General features: G+C 53.5%; 1 protein-coding gene across 1 annotated transcript in view; it reads left to right on the top strand.

Annotated features, from left to right (window-relative positions):
- Positions 1 to 697: 697 nt before the first annotated feature.
- LOC119965722 overlaps positions 698 to 17,755 on the top strand; it is a 36,268-nt gene continuing 19,210 nt past the window's right edge. Inside the window, exons 1-2 of the mRNA XM_038796484.1 lie at positions 698 to 1,334; positions 16,091 to 16,193. Coding sequence (XP_038652412.1) covers positions 1,239 to 1,334; positions 16,091 to 16,193 — 199 coding nt within the window. The 5' untranslated portion in view covers positions 698 to 1,238. The remainder of the gene's footprint in view (positions 1,335 to 16,090; positions 16,194 to 17,755) is intronic.

Genomic DNA, 17,755 nt, shown 5'->3' with positions numbered 1-17,755 from the left:
AAGGAGAGGATCAGGGGGCAGAGTTTGAGAAGGGGGAGGAGCTGGGGACAGGAGAGGGTTTAGCCGGACCTGCAGCAGAATGTGGGGAGGGGAGGGGCAGTTTGGGATGGCCGTTGACATCAGAACACGAGAAATAGGATCAAGAGGAGGCCATTCAGCCCATCGAGCCTGCACCACCAGCCTATAAGATCATGGCTGGTGTCTCAACTCCCCCTCCCCCGTCTAACCCCATCTTAACCCTTGACCCCCCGTCGATCGAACACCTGTCTCACCCAGACTTGAACATATCCACTGATTAACGGCCCTCTGAGCGGGATCTTCCTGTGCCATGAATGGTCTGCCTGTGCTGTGTACGTGCTGAGGGAGAAGGACAAGGCAGACTGCTCTGGGATCACTCTCTTTTTAAAAATAAATTTAGAGTACCCAATCATTTTCTTTCCAATTAAGGGGCAATTTAGCGTGGCCAATCCACCTACTCTGCACATCTTTGGGTTGTGGGGGTGAGACCCACACAAACACGGGGAGAATGTGCAAACTCCACACGGACAGTGACCCAGAGCCGGGATCGAACCTGGGACCTCGGCGCCGTGAGCCAACAGGGCTAACCCACTGCGCCAGGGATCACCGTCTTAATCCCAACAGCGGATATCCCTTCCGTCAGTTTGCATACTGCAGTCAGGGTAGGTCAAACTGAGCATGTGTGAGATACTGAGAGAGAGAGAGGGAGAGGGAGAGGAGAGAGGGAGGAGAGAGACAGACTGCAGCATTACCTTGGAACGTGAGCCCAGAGATGGGGGAGGGGTGTTCTCACATCGACAAGTGACTGGACCAGAACGGAGAGAGAGAAGGAGACAGTGGCGAGAGAGAGAGAGAGAGAGAAAGGAAAAATCAAACAGGGAGAGAGGAAAAGTGAAAAAGAGAAAGAGAGAAATCCCTGAGAACAAAAGCAGGCAGGAATCAAGAGGGGCTGAGAGAGGAAGAGAAAATATCAAGAGATAGAGAGAAGGTAGAAAGAAAATAGAAAGGTAGCAAAATAGACTGATAGACCGAGAGACAAGAGTGAGTGAGGGACTGGCGAGACTGAGGGGGAGATTGAGAAATAAAGGCTTAAATGAGTAGATAGATGGACAGATAGATGAGAAGGCAGCGATAGAAAGGAAGCGGCTGAAGGAAGATATATGATTTAAGTGGGTATAAACCGGGGGGATTGGGAGCTGCAGAGAGCTGGAGATTCCTCGATGTTTGTGTTTTACTCGTTATTTGTCTACATATTCTACACATTGTTCAAGAGAGAGACGGAGGATGAAGCACTCGAAGCAGAAGATGATGTGCAGGTATGTCCCATTGTGCCAGCAGTTAGAGTTCCCGGCTAGAGAATGCAGCTGGACCTCGCAAAGCCAGAGTGTCGCTGCCAAACACTCTCCCTCTGCAAGCCATCACTCAAACAAATCCCTCCCTGGCACGTTCGAAATGTCATCTGTGAAAGAATGTGTTCATTAAATAGCGACAATGGAGGAAAAGGGGGCGGCAGCTGCCTGGGTCCGGGAAGCAGTGAAGAACAGGCATTGGATATTCTGTCAGGCTGGAGAAAGGCTTTTTTGGTGAAGTTCCCCCGGGGTCCGCGTTGGGGCCCGTTGCTTTTCCTGATATATTACTGATCTTGAACTTGGTGGAATGGGCACAATTTCAAAGTTTTTGGATCATACGAAACTTGGAAGTATTGCAAACCGTGAGGACGACAGGGTAGAACTGCAGAAGGACACAGACAGGTTGGGGGAGCAGGCAGGTGGGTGGCAGATGGAGTTCAATGTGGAGAAATGTGAGGTGATGCATTTTGGTAGGACGAACAGGGAGAGACTAGTTAAAATAAAGGGTAAAATTCTTCAGAGTGTCAGAGCAGAGGGAGCTGGGTGTATCTGTGCAGGACAGGTGGAGAGAGCAGTTAATAAAGCAGATAGTATTCTGGGATTCATTAATAGGGTCACAGAGTACAAGAGCGAGGAGGTTATACTGAACTTATACAAGACTCCAGTTCTGGACACCATACTATAGGGAGGAAGTGAACGTATTGGAGAGAGAGAAGGAGAGGTTCACAAGAATGGCTCCAGGTATGAGAAACTTCAGTTATGAGGATAGATTGGAGAGGTTGGCACGGTTCCCCTTGGGGGAGAGAAGGCTCAGAGGGGGTCTGGTCGACTTGTCAAAGAACAAAGAAAATTACAGCACAGGAACAGGCCCTTCGGCCCTCCCAGCCTGCGCCGATCCAGATCCTTTATCTAAACCTGTCTCCTATTTTCCAAGGTCTACTTCCCTCTGTTCCCGCCCGTTCATATATCTGTCTAGATGCATCTTAAATGATGCTATCGTGCCCGCCTCTACCACCTCCGCTGGTAAAGCGTTCCAGGCACCCACCACCCTCTGCGTAAAAAACTTCCCACGCACATCTCCCTTAAACTTTCCCCTCTCACCTTGAAATCGTGACCCCTTGTAACTGACACCCCCACTCTTGGGAAAAGCTTGTTGCTATCCACCCTGTCCATACCTCTCATAATTTTGTAGACCTCAATCAGGTTCCCCCCCCCCCCCCCCTCAACTTCCGTCTTTCCAACGAAAACAATCACAATCTACTCAACCTTTCTTCAAAGCTAGCACCCTCCATGCCAGGCAACATCCTGGTGAACCTCCTCTGCACCCTCTCTAAAGCATCCACATCCTTCTGGTAATGTGGCGACCAGAACTGCACGTAGTATTCCAAATGTGGCCTAACCAAAGTCCTATACAACTGTAACATGACCTGCCGACTCTTGTACTCAATACCCCGTCCGATGAAGGCAAGCATGCTGTATGCCTTCTTGACCACTCTATCAACCTGCGTTGCCACCTTCAGGGTACAATGGACCTGAACTCCCAGATCTCTCTGTACATCCATTTTCCCCAGGACCCTTCCATTGACCGTATAGTCTGCTCTTGGTCAGATCAGATTCCAAGATGAGCCTTTGGCCTTGTATCCAACGCCATCACGGTGACCGCCCACATCCACCTCTCTAACCTTTTGACAAATTCATTAGTGTGTTGTGGGCGTTGCTGTTCGGGCCAGCATTTATTGTCCATTCCTAATTGCCCTTCAGAAGGTGGTGAAAACCATTTTCCTGAAGCGTGCAGACCCTGTGGCGGGCGTGGCCCAATGGTGTTGTGGCTGGACTGGTAATCCAGAGGCCCAGGATAATGGCAGGTTTGAATCCCACCAGGGCACGTGGTGAAGTTGGAATTGAATCAAAATCCAGAATTAAAAGTCTAACGGTGGCCATGAACCGATTGTCGATTGTTGTAAAAACCCATCTGATTCATTAATGTCCGTTAGGGAAGGAAATCTGCCGTCCTTACCCGGTCTGGCCTACATGTGACACTCAGACCCACAGCAATGTGGGTGACTCTTAAATACCCTCAGGGATGGGCAATAAATGCCGACCCAGCCAGCAGCGCCCACATCACAGGAACACATTAATAAACAGATATTCACTGTGCTGTTAGGGAGGGAGTTCCAGGACGTTGCCCCGGCGACAGTGAAGGAACGGCCGATATATTTCCCAGTCAGGGTGGGGAGTGACTCGGACGGGAGCCTCCAGGTGGTGGGGTTCCCAGGTATCTGCTGCCCTTGTCCTTCTAGATTGCCGTGGTGGTGGGTTTGGAAGGTGCTGCCTGAGGAGCCTTGGTGAGTTACTGCAGAGCATCTTGTAGACGGTACACACGGCTGCCACTGTGCGTCGGTGGTGGAGGGAGTGAATGTGTGTGGAAGGGGGAAGCAATCAAGCGGGGATGCTTTGTCCTGGATGGTGTTGAGCTTCTTGAGTGTTGTTGGAGCTGCGCTCATCCAGGCAAGTGGATACATAGGTACGTAGATACATCGATCCCGCTCCGCCATTCATCACCATCATGGCTGATCATCCAACTCAATAGCCTAATCCTGCTTTCTCCCCATAGCCTTTGATCCCATTCTCCCCAAATACTATATCCAGCCGCCTCTTGAATATATTCAAAGTTTTAGCATCAACTACTTCCTGTGGTAATGAATTCCACAGGCTCACCACTCTTTGTGTGAAGAAATGTCTCCTTATCTCTGTCTGAAATGGTTTACCCTGAATCCTCAGACTGTGACCCCTGGCTCTGGACACACCCATCATTGGTAACATCTTCCCTGCATCTACCCTGTCTAGTCCTGTTAGAATTTTATACGTCTCTATGAGATCCTCCCTCATTCTTCTGAACTCCAGCGAGAACAATCCCAACCTAGTCAATCTCTCCTCGTATGACAGTCCCGCCATCCCAGGAATCAATCTGGTAAACCGTTGCTGCACTCCCTCGAGAGCAAGAACATCCTTCCTCAGAGAAGGAGACCAAAACTGCAGACAATACTCCAGGTGTGGCCTCACCAAGGGCCTGTACAATTGCAGCAACACATCCCTGCTTCTATACTCGAAACCTCTCGCAATGAAGGCCAACATACCATTAGCCTTCTTTACCGCCTGCTGCACCTGCATGCTTACTATCAGCGACTGGTGTACAAGGACACCCAGGTCCTGCTACACACTCCCCTCTCCCAATTTACAACCATTCAGGTAGTAATCTGCCTTCCTGTTTTTGCTTCCAAAATGAATAACCTCACACTTATCCAGATTATACTGCATCTGCCATTGATTTGCCCACTCGCCCAACCTGTCCAAATCATGCTGTAGGATCCCTGCATCCTCGTCACAATTCACCCTCCCACCTAACTTGGTATCTGCAAACTTTGAGATGTTACATTTTGTTCCCTCAGCCAAATCATGAATATATATTGTGAATAGCTGGGGTCCCAGCACCGATCCCTGTGCCCCCCCCCCCCCCCCCACTGGTTACTGCCTGCCAATTTGGAAAGGACCCATTAATCCCGACTGAAAGAGAAAATGCTGGAAAATCTCAGCAGGTCTGGCAGCATCTGGAGGGAGAGAAAGGAGCTGACGTTTTGAGTCTGATGACTCTTTGTCATTAATCCCTACTTTTGTTTCCTCTCTGCCAACTAGTTTTCTATCCCCCTCAATACATTTCCCCCAATCCCATGTGCTTTAATTTTGCACAATAATCTCTTATGCGGGACTTTGTCAAACGCTTTCTGAAAGTCCAAATATAGATCGACTGGCTCCCTCTTGTCAACTGTACTGGTTACATCTTCAAAGATTTCCAGTAGATTTGTCAAGCATGATTTCCCCTGTGTAAATCAATGCTGACTCTGACTGATCCTGCCACTGCTTTCTAAATGTTCCACTATGAAGTCCTTGATAATGGATTCAAGCATTTCCCCCACTACCGATGCTAGTGGAGAGTATTCCATCACACTCCTGCCTTGTGCCTTGTAGATGGTGGACAGGCTTTGGGGGGTCAGGAGGTGAGTTACTCTCCGTAGGATTCCTAGCCTTTGACCTGCCCCGGTAGCCACAGTATTAATGTGGCTGGGTCCAGTTCAGTTTCTGATCAATGGTAACCCCCAGGATGTTGATTGTGGGGATTCAGCGATGGTAATGCCATTGACTGTCACGGGGCGATGGTTAGATCCTCTCTTGTAGGAGATGGTCATTGCCTGGCACTGTGTGGCATGAATGTAACTTGCCACTTGCCAGCCCCAAGCCTGGATATTGTCCAGGTCTTGCTGCATTTGGACATGGACTGCTTCAGCCATCACTTAACTCCCCTCTTGCCCCAGCTCCGCTCCCACTGAAACCCTCACCCCGGCCCTTGCTGCCTCGAGACTTGTCTATTGCAATGAGCTGCTGGCATGATGCCCACATTTTACCCTCTGTAAACGTGAGGTTATCCAAAGGGTGGGATTCTGCAATAATGGGGCTACGCCCCCATGCCAGCGTGAAAAAGTGAGGAATACTCACCTTCCTAGACGGCTAGGTTGGCGCCGGAGTGGTCCCAGCAGCACCAGCCGGCGCGGGACGCTCGGAACCGCCGGCGTGATCTCACGCATTCGCGGAATGGCCGGCGTATTTTCGCACATGTGTTGAACGGCCGGCGTGATTCGGCGCATGCGCCGGGTTCCCTTCTCCGCGCCGCCCCCCCCAGGCAATATGGCGGAGCACTACAGGGGTCCGGCGCGGAGTAAAGTAGGCCCCCACGGAACCAGCCCGCCCGCCGATCGGTAGGCCCCGATCGCGGGCCAGGCCACCGTGACCCCCCCCCCCGGGGTCAGAACCCCTCCCCCTCCCCCCCCCCTCCAGGACGGCCCCCGCACATACTCACCTTCCAGGTCCTCCTCTCCACACCCACCCTGTCAACACCCCTCAGGATCGGAAAGGTTTCCATCAAGTTGCCTCCTCACTCTGCTAAACTCCATTGGGTACGAACCCAACCTCCCCAACCTATCCTCATCAAACAAGCCGCCCATTCCGGGTATCAGTCGGGTGATGTGAACAGTCAAAATGAACTCTTTCTGACACATTTACATCTGTCCTTAAATAAGGAGACACATTCTGTCCACAATACTCCAGATGTGGTCTCACCAACTCCCTGGACATCTGAAGCATAACCTCCCGACTTTTGTGATCACTTTCCCCTCACAATAAACAATCACATTCTATTAGCTTCCTAATTACTTGCTGTACCTGTAAACTCGCCTTTTGTGATTCATGCTCTTGGACACCCAGATCCCTCTGTACCTCAGAGTTCTACAATCTCTCACCATTTCGATAAGAAGCTTAATTTTTATTCTTCCTGTCAAAATGGACAATTTCACAGTTTCCCACATTTACTCCATTTGCCAGAGTTTTACCCACTCGCTGAACCCGTCTGTGTCCCTTTGCCGCTTCCTTACGTCCTCTTCACAATTTACTTTCCTACCAGCCTTTGTATCATCGGCAAATTTAACAATTTCTAAACCTTCATCCAAGCCATTGGCATAAATTATAAACAGTTGAGGTCGCAGCTCTGGGGCGCGATTCTCCGCAAAGGCGGAGAGTCGTAAAGGCTGCCACGAAAACGGCCGTGTTTCACGGCAGCCTCCGCGCCCCCTCCCGGGACCCGATTCTGCTCCCTGGTCGGGGCTAGCATCGCGGCCCCGTGAACTACGGCATCGCGGGCTTAACGAATTTCGCTCAGCCCGTGCGCCAAAGTTAGCGACGGCTGACGCATATGATGATGTCATCCGCGCATATGCGTCAGACCCGCGCATGCGCGGTCCGTAATGCCCCTCAGCCGCCCCGCGGACTTATCCTGCGGGGCGGCGGAGGGAGAAAGAGTGTGCGGGAATTGGACCCGCTGCCCGCGATCGGTGCCCACCGATCGAGGGCCCATGCCACCCTTGGCACAGCTGTGGTGCGGCCATGCCAATCGGTGGCATGGTTGTGCAGAACGGCACTTTGCCGCCGTTTTCACGAACTGGTATAGCAGGTGTATTAAAATTCATGAAAACGGCCGTATAGGCCTTGGAAATCGGCCCATCGGCCAGGGGAGAATCGCTGCTCGGCGTAAGAAAACGGCGAGCAGCGATTCGTGTCGGGGGCGGGCGTGGGGGGGGGGGGGAGAATAGCGGGAGGGCGTCGGACCAGCGTCGCCGTAAAAATTTGCGCCGCCCGCTATTCTACGCCCCGTCGTGAGTGCGGAGAATCGCGCCCGTGATCTCTGAGGCAGGCCACTCATCACATCCTGCCAATTAGAAAATGACCCAATACCAGCCTCCCCGAACAGGTGCCGGAATGTGGCGACTAAGGGCTTTTCACAGTAACTTCATTTGAAGCCTACTTGTGACAATCAGCAAATTTCTTCTTCTTCTTCTTCTTATACCTACTCTCTGCTTCCTGTCAGCTAACCTTCAACCCAGGGCAACATGTTACCCCCTACATCATGTACTTTCCACAGTAACATTTGATGTGACATCTTATCAAATGCCTTCTGGAAATCTAAGTACAGTACATCCACAGGTTCCCCTTTATCCACAGCACATGTGACTCCTTCAAAGAGGTCCAATAAATTGGTTAAACATAATTTCCCTTTCACAAAACCATGCTGACTCTGCCCGATTACCTTGGGATTTTGTAAGTGCTCAGCAATAACCCCTTAATGATCGATTCCCAAGACAGGCATCGAGCCAACTGACCTGTTGTTTCCTGTCTCACACCGTTTGCGTGGAGTATTACTTAGATGGAGAACAACTGCAGAAATCCACGGTGCAGAGGGATCTGGGTGATCTAGTGCATGAGTCACACAACATTGCTGTGGTGGGAGGTGGTGGTGTAGTGATGCAGTCATTGGGCTAGTAATCCAGAGATCTGGGAATGCTTTGTGGAGCAGGGTTCGAATCCTCCGCAGGCAGACGGTGAAGATTTGAACCCAATAAAAATGTGGAATTCAGAGAAGCAATTGCCATTTTTAAAAACAAAGATCTGGTCTACTAATGTCCTCCAGCGCCACCCTTACTGGTGAATCCTCCAAAATGAGTTCACTGTGACGCAGCATGTAATCAAGAAGGCTTCAATACACAAGGAATTGAATATAAAAGTAAGGATGTTAGATTGAGAGGAGGTTTACTGGCTTGATGCCTGGATTGATGCAGGTTGTCTTATAGGGTCCATTGGAGTCAATGTTTCCATTGGAATCTGGCTGACTTGATCGACGTTTATAAGATCCTCTGGTGGGGTGAATCCAGAACTCGGGGACACTGTTTTAAAATTAGGGCTCTCCCTTATACCACAGCGATGAGGAGAAATGGGTTCTCTCGGGAGTTCTGTGAGTTTCGAACTCTCTGCCTCAGGAGGATGTGGAAACGGGGTCACTGAATATTGTTAAGGTAGGTTCCTGTTCGGCAATGGTGTCAAAGGTCATCGGGGAGTAGGTGGGAATGTGGATTTCAACACAAACAGCCCAGCCATAATCTTACTGAAACAGGCTCGAGGGGCTGAATGGCCTTCGTCTGCTCCTATTCCGTATGTTCATTTTTATATAAATCTTCCAACAAACTAACACGGACAGGATGGGCAGAATGACCTTTTCCATTGTATAAGATGCAGTTCAGAGTGACCATCCCTTCTTCAATCCTGTCGAGGTGAGTTTCTTTAATCTGGTACCTTTTCTCAGCTCCCATTATTCTGCTCTCCCAGGGCCATTAACTGGGCTGTGAAATATTGAGATTACAAATCAGCGACCAGTTTCAACGTGTCTGCTCAATGTTAAAAATAACTGCCCAGTAAAGTAGGACATGTTTCACTCTCTGTCGGGGGAATTTGATTTAACCCTTTATGACCCTGACAGGGTTAAGCCAGCCAACATCTCACACAGAAATACTTTCCACATTCCAATCACCAGGGTTTGCATGATGATTTGATTTAAGGGCAACACTCCCAGATTCCCCAGTTCCTCCATCAATGACCCTCCCTCAATGACCCTCCATCAATGGCCCTCCCTCAATGGCCCTCCGTCAAAGACCCTCCGTCAATGACCCTCCCTCAATGACCCTCCCTCAATGACCCTCCATCAATGGCCCTCCCTCAATGGCCCTCCCTCAATGACCCTCCCTCAATAACCCTCCCTCAATGACCCTCCCTCAATGACCCTCCCTCAATGACCCTCCCTCAATGACCCTCCCTCAATGACCCTCCCTCGATGACCCTCCCTCGATGACCCTCCCTCGATGACCCTCCCTCGATGACCCTCCCTCAATGACCCTCCCTCAATGACCCTCCCTCAATGACCCTCCCTCGATGACCCTCCATCAATGACCCTCCCTCGATGACCCTCCATCAATGACCCTCCCTCGATGACCCTCCCTCAATGACCCTCCCTCGATGACCCTCCATCAATGACCCTCCCTCGATGACCCTCCATCAATGACCCTCCCTCGATGACCCTCCATCGATGACCCTCCCTCAATGGCCCTCCCTCAATGGCCCTCCCTCAATGGCCCTCCCTCAATGGCCCTCCCTCAATGGCCCTCCCTCAATGGCCCTCCCTCAATGGCCCTCCCTCAATGACCCTCCCTCGATGACCCTCCCTCGATGACCCTCCCTCGATGACCCTCCCTCAATGACCCTCCCTCAATGACCCTCCCTCGATGACCCTCCATCAATGACCCTCCCTCGATGACCCTCCATCAATGACCCTCCCTCGATGACCCTCCATCAATGACCCTCCTTCGATGACCCTCCATCAATGACCCTCCCTCGATGACCCTCCATCAATGACCCTCCCTCGATGACCCTCCATCAATGACCCTCCATCGATGACCCTCCCTCAATGGCCCTCCCTCGATGACCCTCCCTCAATGGCCCTCCCTCAATGGCCCTCCCTCAATGGCCCTCCCTCAATGGCCCTCCCTCAATGGCCCTCCCTCAATGGCCCTCCCTCGATGCCTATTCATTCCCCAATTGGCCGTTCCTCTGGTAAAAAATCACTTCAATTTTTAAAAGATCTGTTTGGGAATGGCCTTCGCTGGCTGGCCCAGCATTTACTACCCATCCCTAATTAATATGGCCTTCGCTGGCTAGCCCAGCATTTACTACCCATCCCTAATTAATATGGCCTTCGCTGGCTAGCCCAGCATTTACTACCCATCCCTAATTAATATGGCCTTCGCTGGCTAGCCCAGCATTTACTACCCATCCCTAATTAATATGGCCTTCGCTGGCTAGCCCAGCATTTACTACCCATCCCTAATTAATCTTCAGGAGATGGTGGTGAGTTGCCTTCTCGGATCGCTGTTGTCCATGTGGTGTACGTACACCCACAGAGCTGTTAGAGAGGGGGGGGAGGAATTCTCCGCTCCCGGGAAAAATCGGGAGGGTCGTCGTGAACTCGGCCGGGTTTCTCGACGGCCTCGGAGGCCGCTCCTCGCCCCCTATTCTCCCCTCCCGGCGGGGCTAGGAGCGGCGCTCCGTAAATCTTGGCCGCGGGGTTATCGCGCTGAGAATGACGCGGCCGACGTGCCTAATGACGTCAGCCACGCATGCGCGGTGGCCGTTTTTCCCCTCAGCCGCCCCGCAAGACGTGGCGGCTTGATCTTGCGGGCCGGCGGAGGGGAAATAGTGCGTCCGATTGAGACGCCGGCCTGACGATCGGTGGGCACCGATCGCGGGCCTGTCCCCTCCCGAGCACAGTCGTGGTGCTCTTTCCTTTCTAGGCCACCTACAAGCCCCAAACGGGCTTCTCACTCCCGTTTCACGACGGCAGCGACCAGGTGTGTTTGCCGCCTTCGTTAAACGGCCGTGAACGGCAGGCCACTCGGCCCATCCGGGTTGGAGAAACGGCGTTCGCCGTGAAAAACAGCGAGCGGCGATTCTTGGGGGGGGGGGAATCGAGGGGGGCGTGAAATTTGTCGAGGGGCCCTCCCGCGACTCTCCCCCGCCGCGTGGGGAGTGGAGAATCGTGCCCGGAGTTCCAGGACGTTGCCCCGGCGACAGTGAAGGAACGGCCGATATATTTCCCAGTCAGGATGGTGAGTGACTGGGAGGGGAACCTCCAGGTGGTGGGGTTCCCAGGTATCTGCTGCCCTTGTCCTTCATAAGAACATTCAGCCCCTCGAAACTGCTCGCAATTCAATCCGATCCTGGTTAATCACACCCATTAACTCGCCCACCCAGCCAGCATGGTAACCCCGCCCAAAGCCTCCAACCATCCTACCTCCCTCCAGCCCCCCCCAACCCGATCCCTGGAGAATGGCAAAGACACACTCACCATCATTGTCCTCCAGCAAAACCCGCCACCAAACACTTTAACGATCACACAAACCTCTTCCAAAGTTCAATATCCTCACACAGCTCCCAGTTCATTATCCCTCATAAATTCCATCGCCTCAAAATAATATCTCGCTTCAGGAAAGTCACCCACGGGTGAGCCGGGTACAATAACCCAATCTTCACCCCCTTTTTAAAGAGAGCAGCTTTAAACCAGTTAAACCCGGCCCTCCTCTTTGCCAGCTCCACACCCAGGTTCTGGTACAGCCGCAGCTCGTTCCGCTCCCAGGGACGTTTCCTGGTCGGCCTCGCCCATCGAAGGATCCTCTCCTTGTCCAGGAAACGGTACAGTCGCACCACCATCACCCCCAGAGGCTCGCCCGCCTGCGACCTTCTCCCACAGCGAGATGGTTCCTCCCTGCTGACCACCGATAACCTTTCACCCATAAGACCATAAGACATATGAGCAGAATTAGGCCACTGGCCCATCGAGTCTGCTCCGCCATTCAATCATGCCTGGTATTTTTCTCATCCCCATTTTCCTTCCTTCTCCCCATAACCCCGATCCCCTTATTAATCAAGAACCTATCTATCTCTGTCTGAAAGACACTCAGTGAATTGGCCTCCACAGCCTTCTGCAGCAAAGAGTTCCACAGATTCACCCACCCTCTGGCTGAAGAAATTCCTCCTCATCTCTGTTTTAAAGGATTGTCCCTTTAATCTGAGATGGTGTCCTCTGGTTCTAGTTTTTCCTACAAGTGGAAACATCCTCTCCACGTCCACTCTATCCAGGCCTCACAGTATCTTGTAAGTTTCAATAAGATCCCAGGTTCGATTCCCGGCTGGGTCACTGTCTGTGCGGAGTCTGCACGTCCTCCCCCTGTGTGCGTGGGTTTCCTCCGGGTGCTCCTGTTTCCTCCCACAGTACAAAGATGTGCGGGTTAGGTGGATTGGCCAAGCTAAATTGCCCTTAGTGTCCTAATAAAAGTAAGGTTAAGGGGGAGGTTGTTGGGTTACGGGTATAGGGTGGATACGTGGGTTTGAGTAGGGTGATCATGGCTCGGCACAACATTGAGGGCCGAAGGGCCTGTTCTGTGCTGTACTGTTCTATGTTTTATGTTCTATGTTCTATCCCCTCTCATCCTTCTAAACTCCAACGAGTACAGACCCAGAGTCCTCAACCGTTCCTCATACGACAAGCTCTTCATTCCAGGGATCATTCTTGTGAACCTCCTCTGGACCCTTTCCAAGGCCAGCACATCCTTCCTTAGATACGGGGCCCAAAGCTGTTCACAATGCTCCAAATGGGGTCTGACCAGAGCCTTATACAGCCCCAGCACTTTGGGATCAGGACCCTGGAAACATATTCCTGAAAAGAGAGCCAGCTGGAAACAAAGGAGACAGGCCCATTGGAATCAGGCCCCAAGGAACAGGCCCATTGGGGACAGGCCCCAAGGAACAGGCCCATTGGGAACAGGCCCATTGGGAACAGGCCCATTGGGAACAGGCCCCAAGGAACAGGCCCATTGGGAACAGGCCCACTGGGAACAGCCCCATTGGGAAGAGGCCCATTGGGAACAGGCCCCTGGGAACAGGCCCATTGGGAACAGGCCCATTGGGAACAGGCCCATTGGGAACAGGCCCCGGGGAACAGGCCCATTGGGAACAGGCCCATTGGGAACAGGCCGCTTGGGAACAGGCCCATTGGGAACAGGCCCATTGGGGACAGGCCCATTGGGAACAGGCCCATTGGGGACAGGCCCATTGGGAACAGGCCGCTTGGGTACAGGCCCATTGGGAACAGGCCCATTGGGAACAGGCCCCTGGGAACAGGCCCATTGGGAACAGGCCCATTGGGAACAGGCCCCTGGGAACAGGCCCATTGGGAACAGGCCCCTGGGAACAGGCCCATTGGGAACAGGCCCATTGGGAACAGGCCCATTGGGAACAGGCCCCTGGGAACAGGCCCATTGGGAATAGACCCATTGGGAACAGACCCATTGGGAACAGGCCCATTGGGAACAGGCCCCGGGGAACAGGCCCATTGGGAACAGGCCCCTGGGAACAGGCCCATTGGGAACAGGCCCATTGGGAACAGGCCCCTGGGAACAGGCCCATTGGGAACAGACCCATTGGGAACAGGCCCATTGGTAACAGGCCCATTGGGGACAGGCCCATTGGGGACAGGCCCATTGGGGACAGGCCCCTGGGAACAGGCCCATTGGGAACAAGCCCATTGGGAACAGACCCATTGGGAACAAGCCCATTGGGAACAGGCCCCGAGGAACAGGCCCATTGGGGACAGGCCCATTGGGAACAGGCCTCGGGGAACAGGCCCATTGGGAACAGGCCCATTGGGGACAGGCCCATTGGGGACAGGCCCCTGGGAACAGGCCCATTTGGGACAGGCCCATTGGGAACAGGCCCCTGGGGACGGGCGCCTGGGGACAGGCCCATTGGGAACAGGCCCCTGGGAACTGGCCCCTGGGAACAGGCCTCGGGGAACAGGCCCCTGGGAACAGGCCCATTGGGAACAGGCCCATTGGGAACAGGCCCATTGGGGACAGACTCATTGGGAACAGGCCCCTGGGGACGGGCGCCTGGGGACAGGCCCATTGGGAACAGGCCCCTGGGAACAGGCCCCTGGGAACAGGCCCATTGGGAACAGGCCCTTTGGGAACAGGCCCATTGGGAACAGGCCCATTGGGAACAGGCCGCTGGGAACAGGCCCATTGGGAACAGGCCCCTGGGAACAGGCCCATTGGGAACAGGCCCATTGGGAACAGACCCATTGGGAACAGGCCGCTGGGAACAGGCCCATTGGGAACAGGCCGCTGGGAACAGGCCCATTGGGAACAGGCCCCTGGGAACAGTCCCATTGGGAACAGGCCCCTGGGAACAGGCCCATTGGGAACAGGCCCATTGGGAACTGGCCCATTGGGAACAGGCCCATTGGGAACAGGCCCCTGGGAACAGTCCCATTGGGAACAGGCCCATTGGGAACAGGCCCATTGGGAACAGGCCCCTGGGAACAGGCCCATTGGGAACAGGCCCATTGGGAACAGGCCCCTGGGAACAGGCCCATTGGGAACAGGCCCATTGGGAACAGGCCTATTGGGAACAGGCCCCATGTGTTAATCAGGCTGTGAGATGTGTGCATCTCTCTCTCGCTGTCCACATCCTCAATCCTCAGCAAACTGCTTACTCAGACTGTCTGGATTCACAGGCCCGAGCTCCCGGGGAGGGCTGTAGCTATGGAAACCAGCTGCGTTGACCTAAATTAAAGTCTGAGCCCAGTGGTGCTGACCAGCGGGAAGGCTGACCTCTGAACCACGGCCTGTCTGATTCTATCAGGACTCCAGGCACTGATCCCTCCCTCCCTTCTCAGTGACGGAGAGGACACAGTCCCTCCCTCACAGAGCTCAATGTGAGGGAGTGCCAGATCATCCCAGTGGGCTCATTAAAGATAGGTTAAAGTATTTTCTAAATGGCGAGACATTGCTGGAGCAGCAGAGAGAGTAAAGCCCATGTACATAAACCACTGACTTCGAGTAGACAAGAAAATGATGGTAAATTCTAATGGAATGTTGTACGTTACCTGGAGGGAGCTGGAAGGCAAGGGGAGGAATTGTCTAAACTCTGCTCAGAGTAAATGTCCCGTTCCTTCAGGAAGGAGGTAGGGCCTATCAGGGGGTGGAGCACAGATTCACCTGAAAGACATTGGGGTTAAAAGGCTTCAACCATGAGGACAGGTTGTAGGGTCTCAACCTGTGACCCCCTCGAGAAACCCCCCCCCCCCCCCCCCCCCAAAGGCAGCAGATGCCCCGCGGGGTCAAATGACATCTTTGAGACTGAGGTGGCTGGATTTCTGATTGGTCGGGACCCAGGTATCCAGCGCCAAGGCGGGTAAGCAGGTGCCGATCAGGCGATCGGATTGGATGGACTCAAGGGGCTGAATGGCCACTTCCTGTTCCCCTTCGGTGAGGAAGCATCTCCCTGGTGCACGCCGCAAAGTGGTGGATCCTGTTTCTGGGAATCCCCCAGTCTCAGGGATCTATTGAAGAGTTTGGATCCTGGCCTGTCTCAGGAACCTGTTTGAACGAGTGGGTTGTGCCAGTGATTACAGGCACAGGTCAGACGTATAGAACCTCCCCTGTACGTCTGAATAATCAAGTCCAGTTAAACACAACAGAAATATCTCCCAGATTAATGTCCAAAACAGCACAAGCCCCGTAAATGTTAACTGTTGTATTGTTTTGCTCGAGAGGGGGGGTGGTCCCAATCGCCTGGGTGGGGGTCCCAATCGCCTGGGTGGGGGTCCCAATGGTCTGGGTGCTCCAAACCCTTTCCTCAAACTCCAGGAATTCACTCGCTTTTCTTACTCCCGACAGTACGAGGGGTCCGTTTCCGTGGAGACCAAGACGGGGGCCAGGCAGCCGGAACGCCGTTTCTCTGTCAGGGATGACCTGTGGACAGAGCTGATGGGCCAAGAAAGTATGTGAATTGTTCATTATCCGCGCTGAATAAAGATGTCACGTTGCGCGGGGGGACTGAGGGCCTGGAAGGTGAGGGATTTGGCTCACTGGGGGGTGGGGGGGGGCGGGAGCCAGGACACTGTCCACTCAGGCCACCGGTCAGCTGAATCCGCATCACCCAGCCCAAAACCCGGGCTCTGCCTTAACCACCGGGGAAGGCTGGGAATGGACAATAAATTCCAGATTTCCCATCCCCGGAATGAGTAAATCAACATTGATTGGGTTGTGACCAATCAGTGAGCAGGTACAGAGGAACGCAGGAAGAGAAGGAGGGGCCATTCAGCCCCTCAGAATTGTCCTGCCGTTTATATGATCAGGGCTGATCTGGGGTCCACCTTTATCCACCAGGGTTCCCCCCACCTGAAGATGACGGAAATCTATCCATCGGGATTCTATTTCGATCTGGAGCCTCAGCGGGAACGTCGCACCGAGGCCTCATCCCGTTTCCCTCCACTCGCCGCCCCGAATGTGACTCCCTAACCTCCCCAAAGTCCCATCTCATCAATAAGGGGATCGCACCCCCCCCCCCCTTCCCCACCCCGCACCCCACCTCACCTCACCCAGAGAAACCCCGGGTCCAATACCCACCATGGGAAAGATACCAGCCTGGCATCCACAGCTGGCAGTGCCAGAGTGACCCCAGCAGTGCCAGGGGTCCGCCCTGCCCAGAGGGCAAGCGGCTGGGGGCCTCTGATCCTGTGGGAGATCCCCCCCCCCCTCCCCCCCCTCCGTGCGTCGTTCCATCCGGTCCCGTTTGTGGGGGCCAGCACTGGGCGGCGCTGCCCGTGGACCCCGAGGGGAAGGGGTATGATGCCAGCGTCTCGGGTAGATCCTGGCAGAGAATGTGACAGTCTCCGTCTTAGTGCAGATTGGCCAAATACTGATCCCACCCACAATGCGAGGATTCAGATCCCGACATCTCGCGGGATCACGTTAGATCCCCTGAGCTGTGTCCAGCCAGGTAGATCCCATAAGTGGATCGATTTTTCCCGCCCGGAATTGAAATTGAATCCTGATGGATGGCGTGCCGCTTCCCAGCGCTGCGAGTGGCGGGACACGGCCGGCTAAACGCACTCGTCACGGGATCGCGTTCCAATTTGTTCCCCAAGGTGTTCAGGAAAGGTGGGAAAGGAAGGAATGCTGGGGGAGTGCCGATATTGAGAGCATCAAAGTGCTGGAGAGAGGGGGGGGGGGAGCAAGGGAAAAATCTATGTGGTTAATGAATGAGGAGGTACAGGTTTAGGGGCTGGTTCAGCACACTGGGCTAAATCACTGGCTTTTAAAGCAGACCAAGGCAGGCCAGCAGCACGGTTTGATTCCCGTAACAGCCTCCCCGAACAGGCGCCGGAATGTGGCAACTAGGGGCTTTTCACAGCAACTTCATTGAAGCCTACTCGTGACAATAAGCGATTTTAATTTCATTTTATTTCAGGTAAACTAACTGGGTGCGGTCTGTGGGGCAGTAATTAGCAGGAAACTAATTGGGTGTTATCTATAGGGAAGTAACTAGCAGGTAACTAA

Source organism: Scyliorhinus canicula, chromosome 5 (genome assembly GCF_902713615.1).
Source record: "Scyliorhinus canicula chromosome 5, sScyCan1.1, whole genome shotgun sequence".
Taxonomy (NCBI): Eukaryota; Metazoa; Chordata; class Chondrichthyes; order Carcharhiniformes; family Scyliorhinidae; genus Scyliorhinus; species Scyliorhinus canicula.
This window is presented reverse-complemented; position numbering and strand designations above follow the sequence as displayed.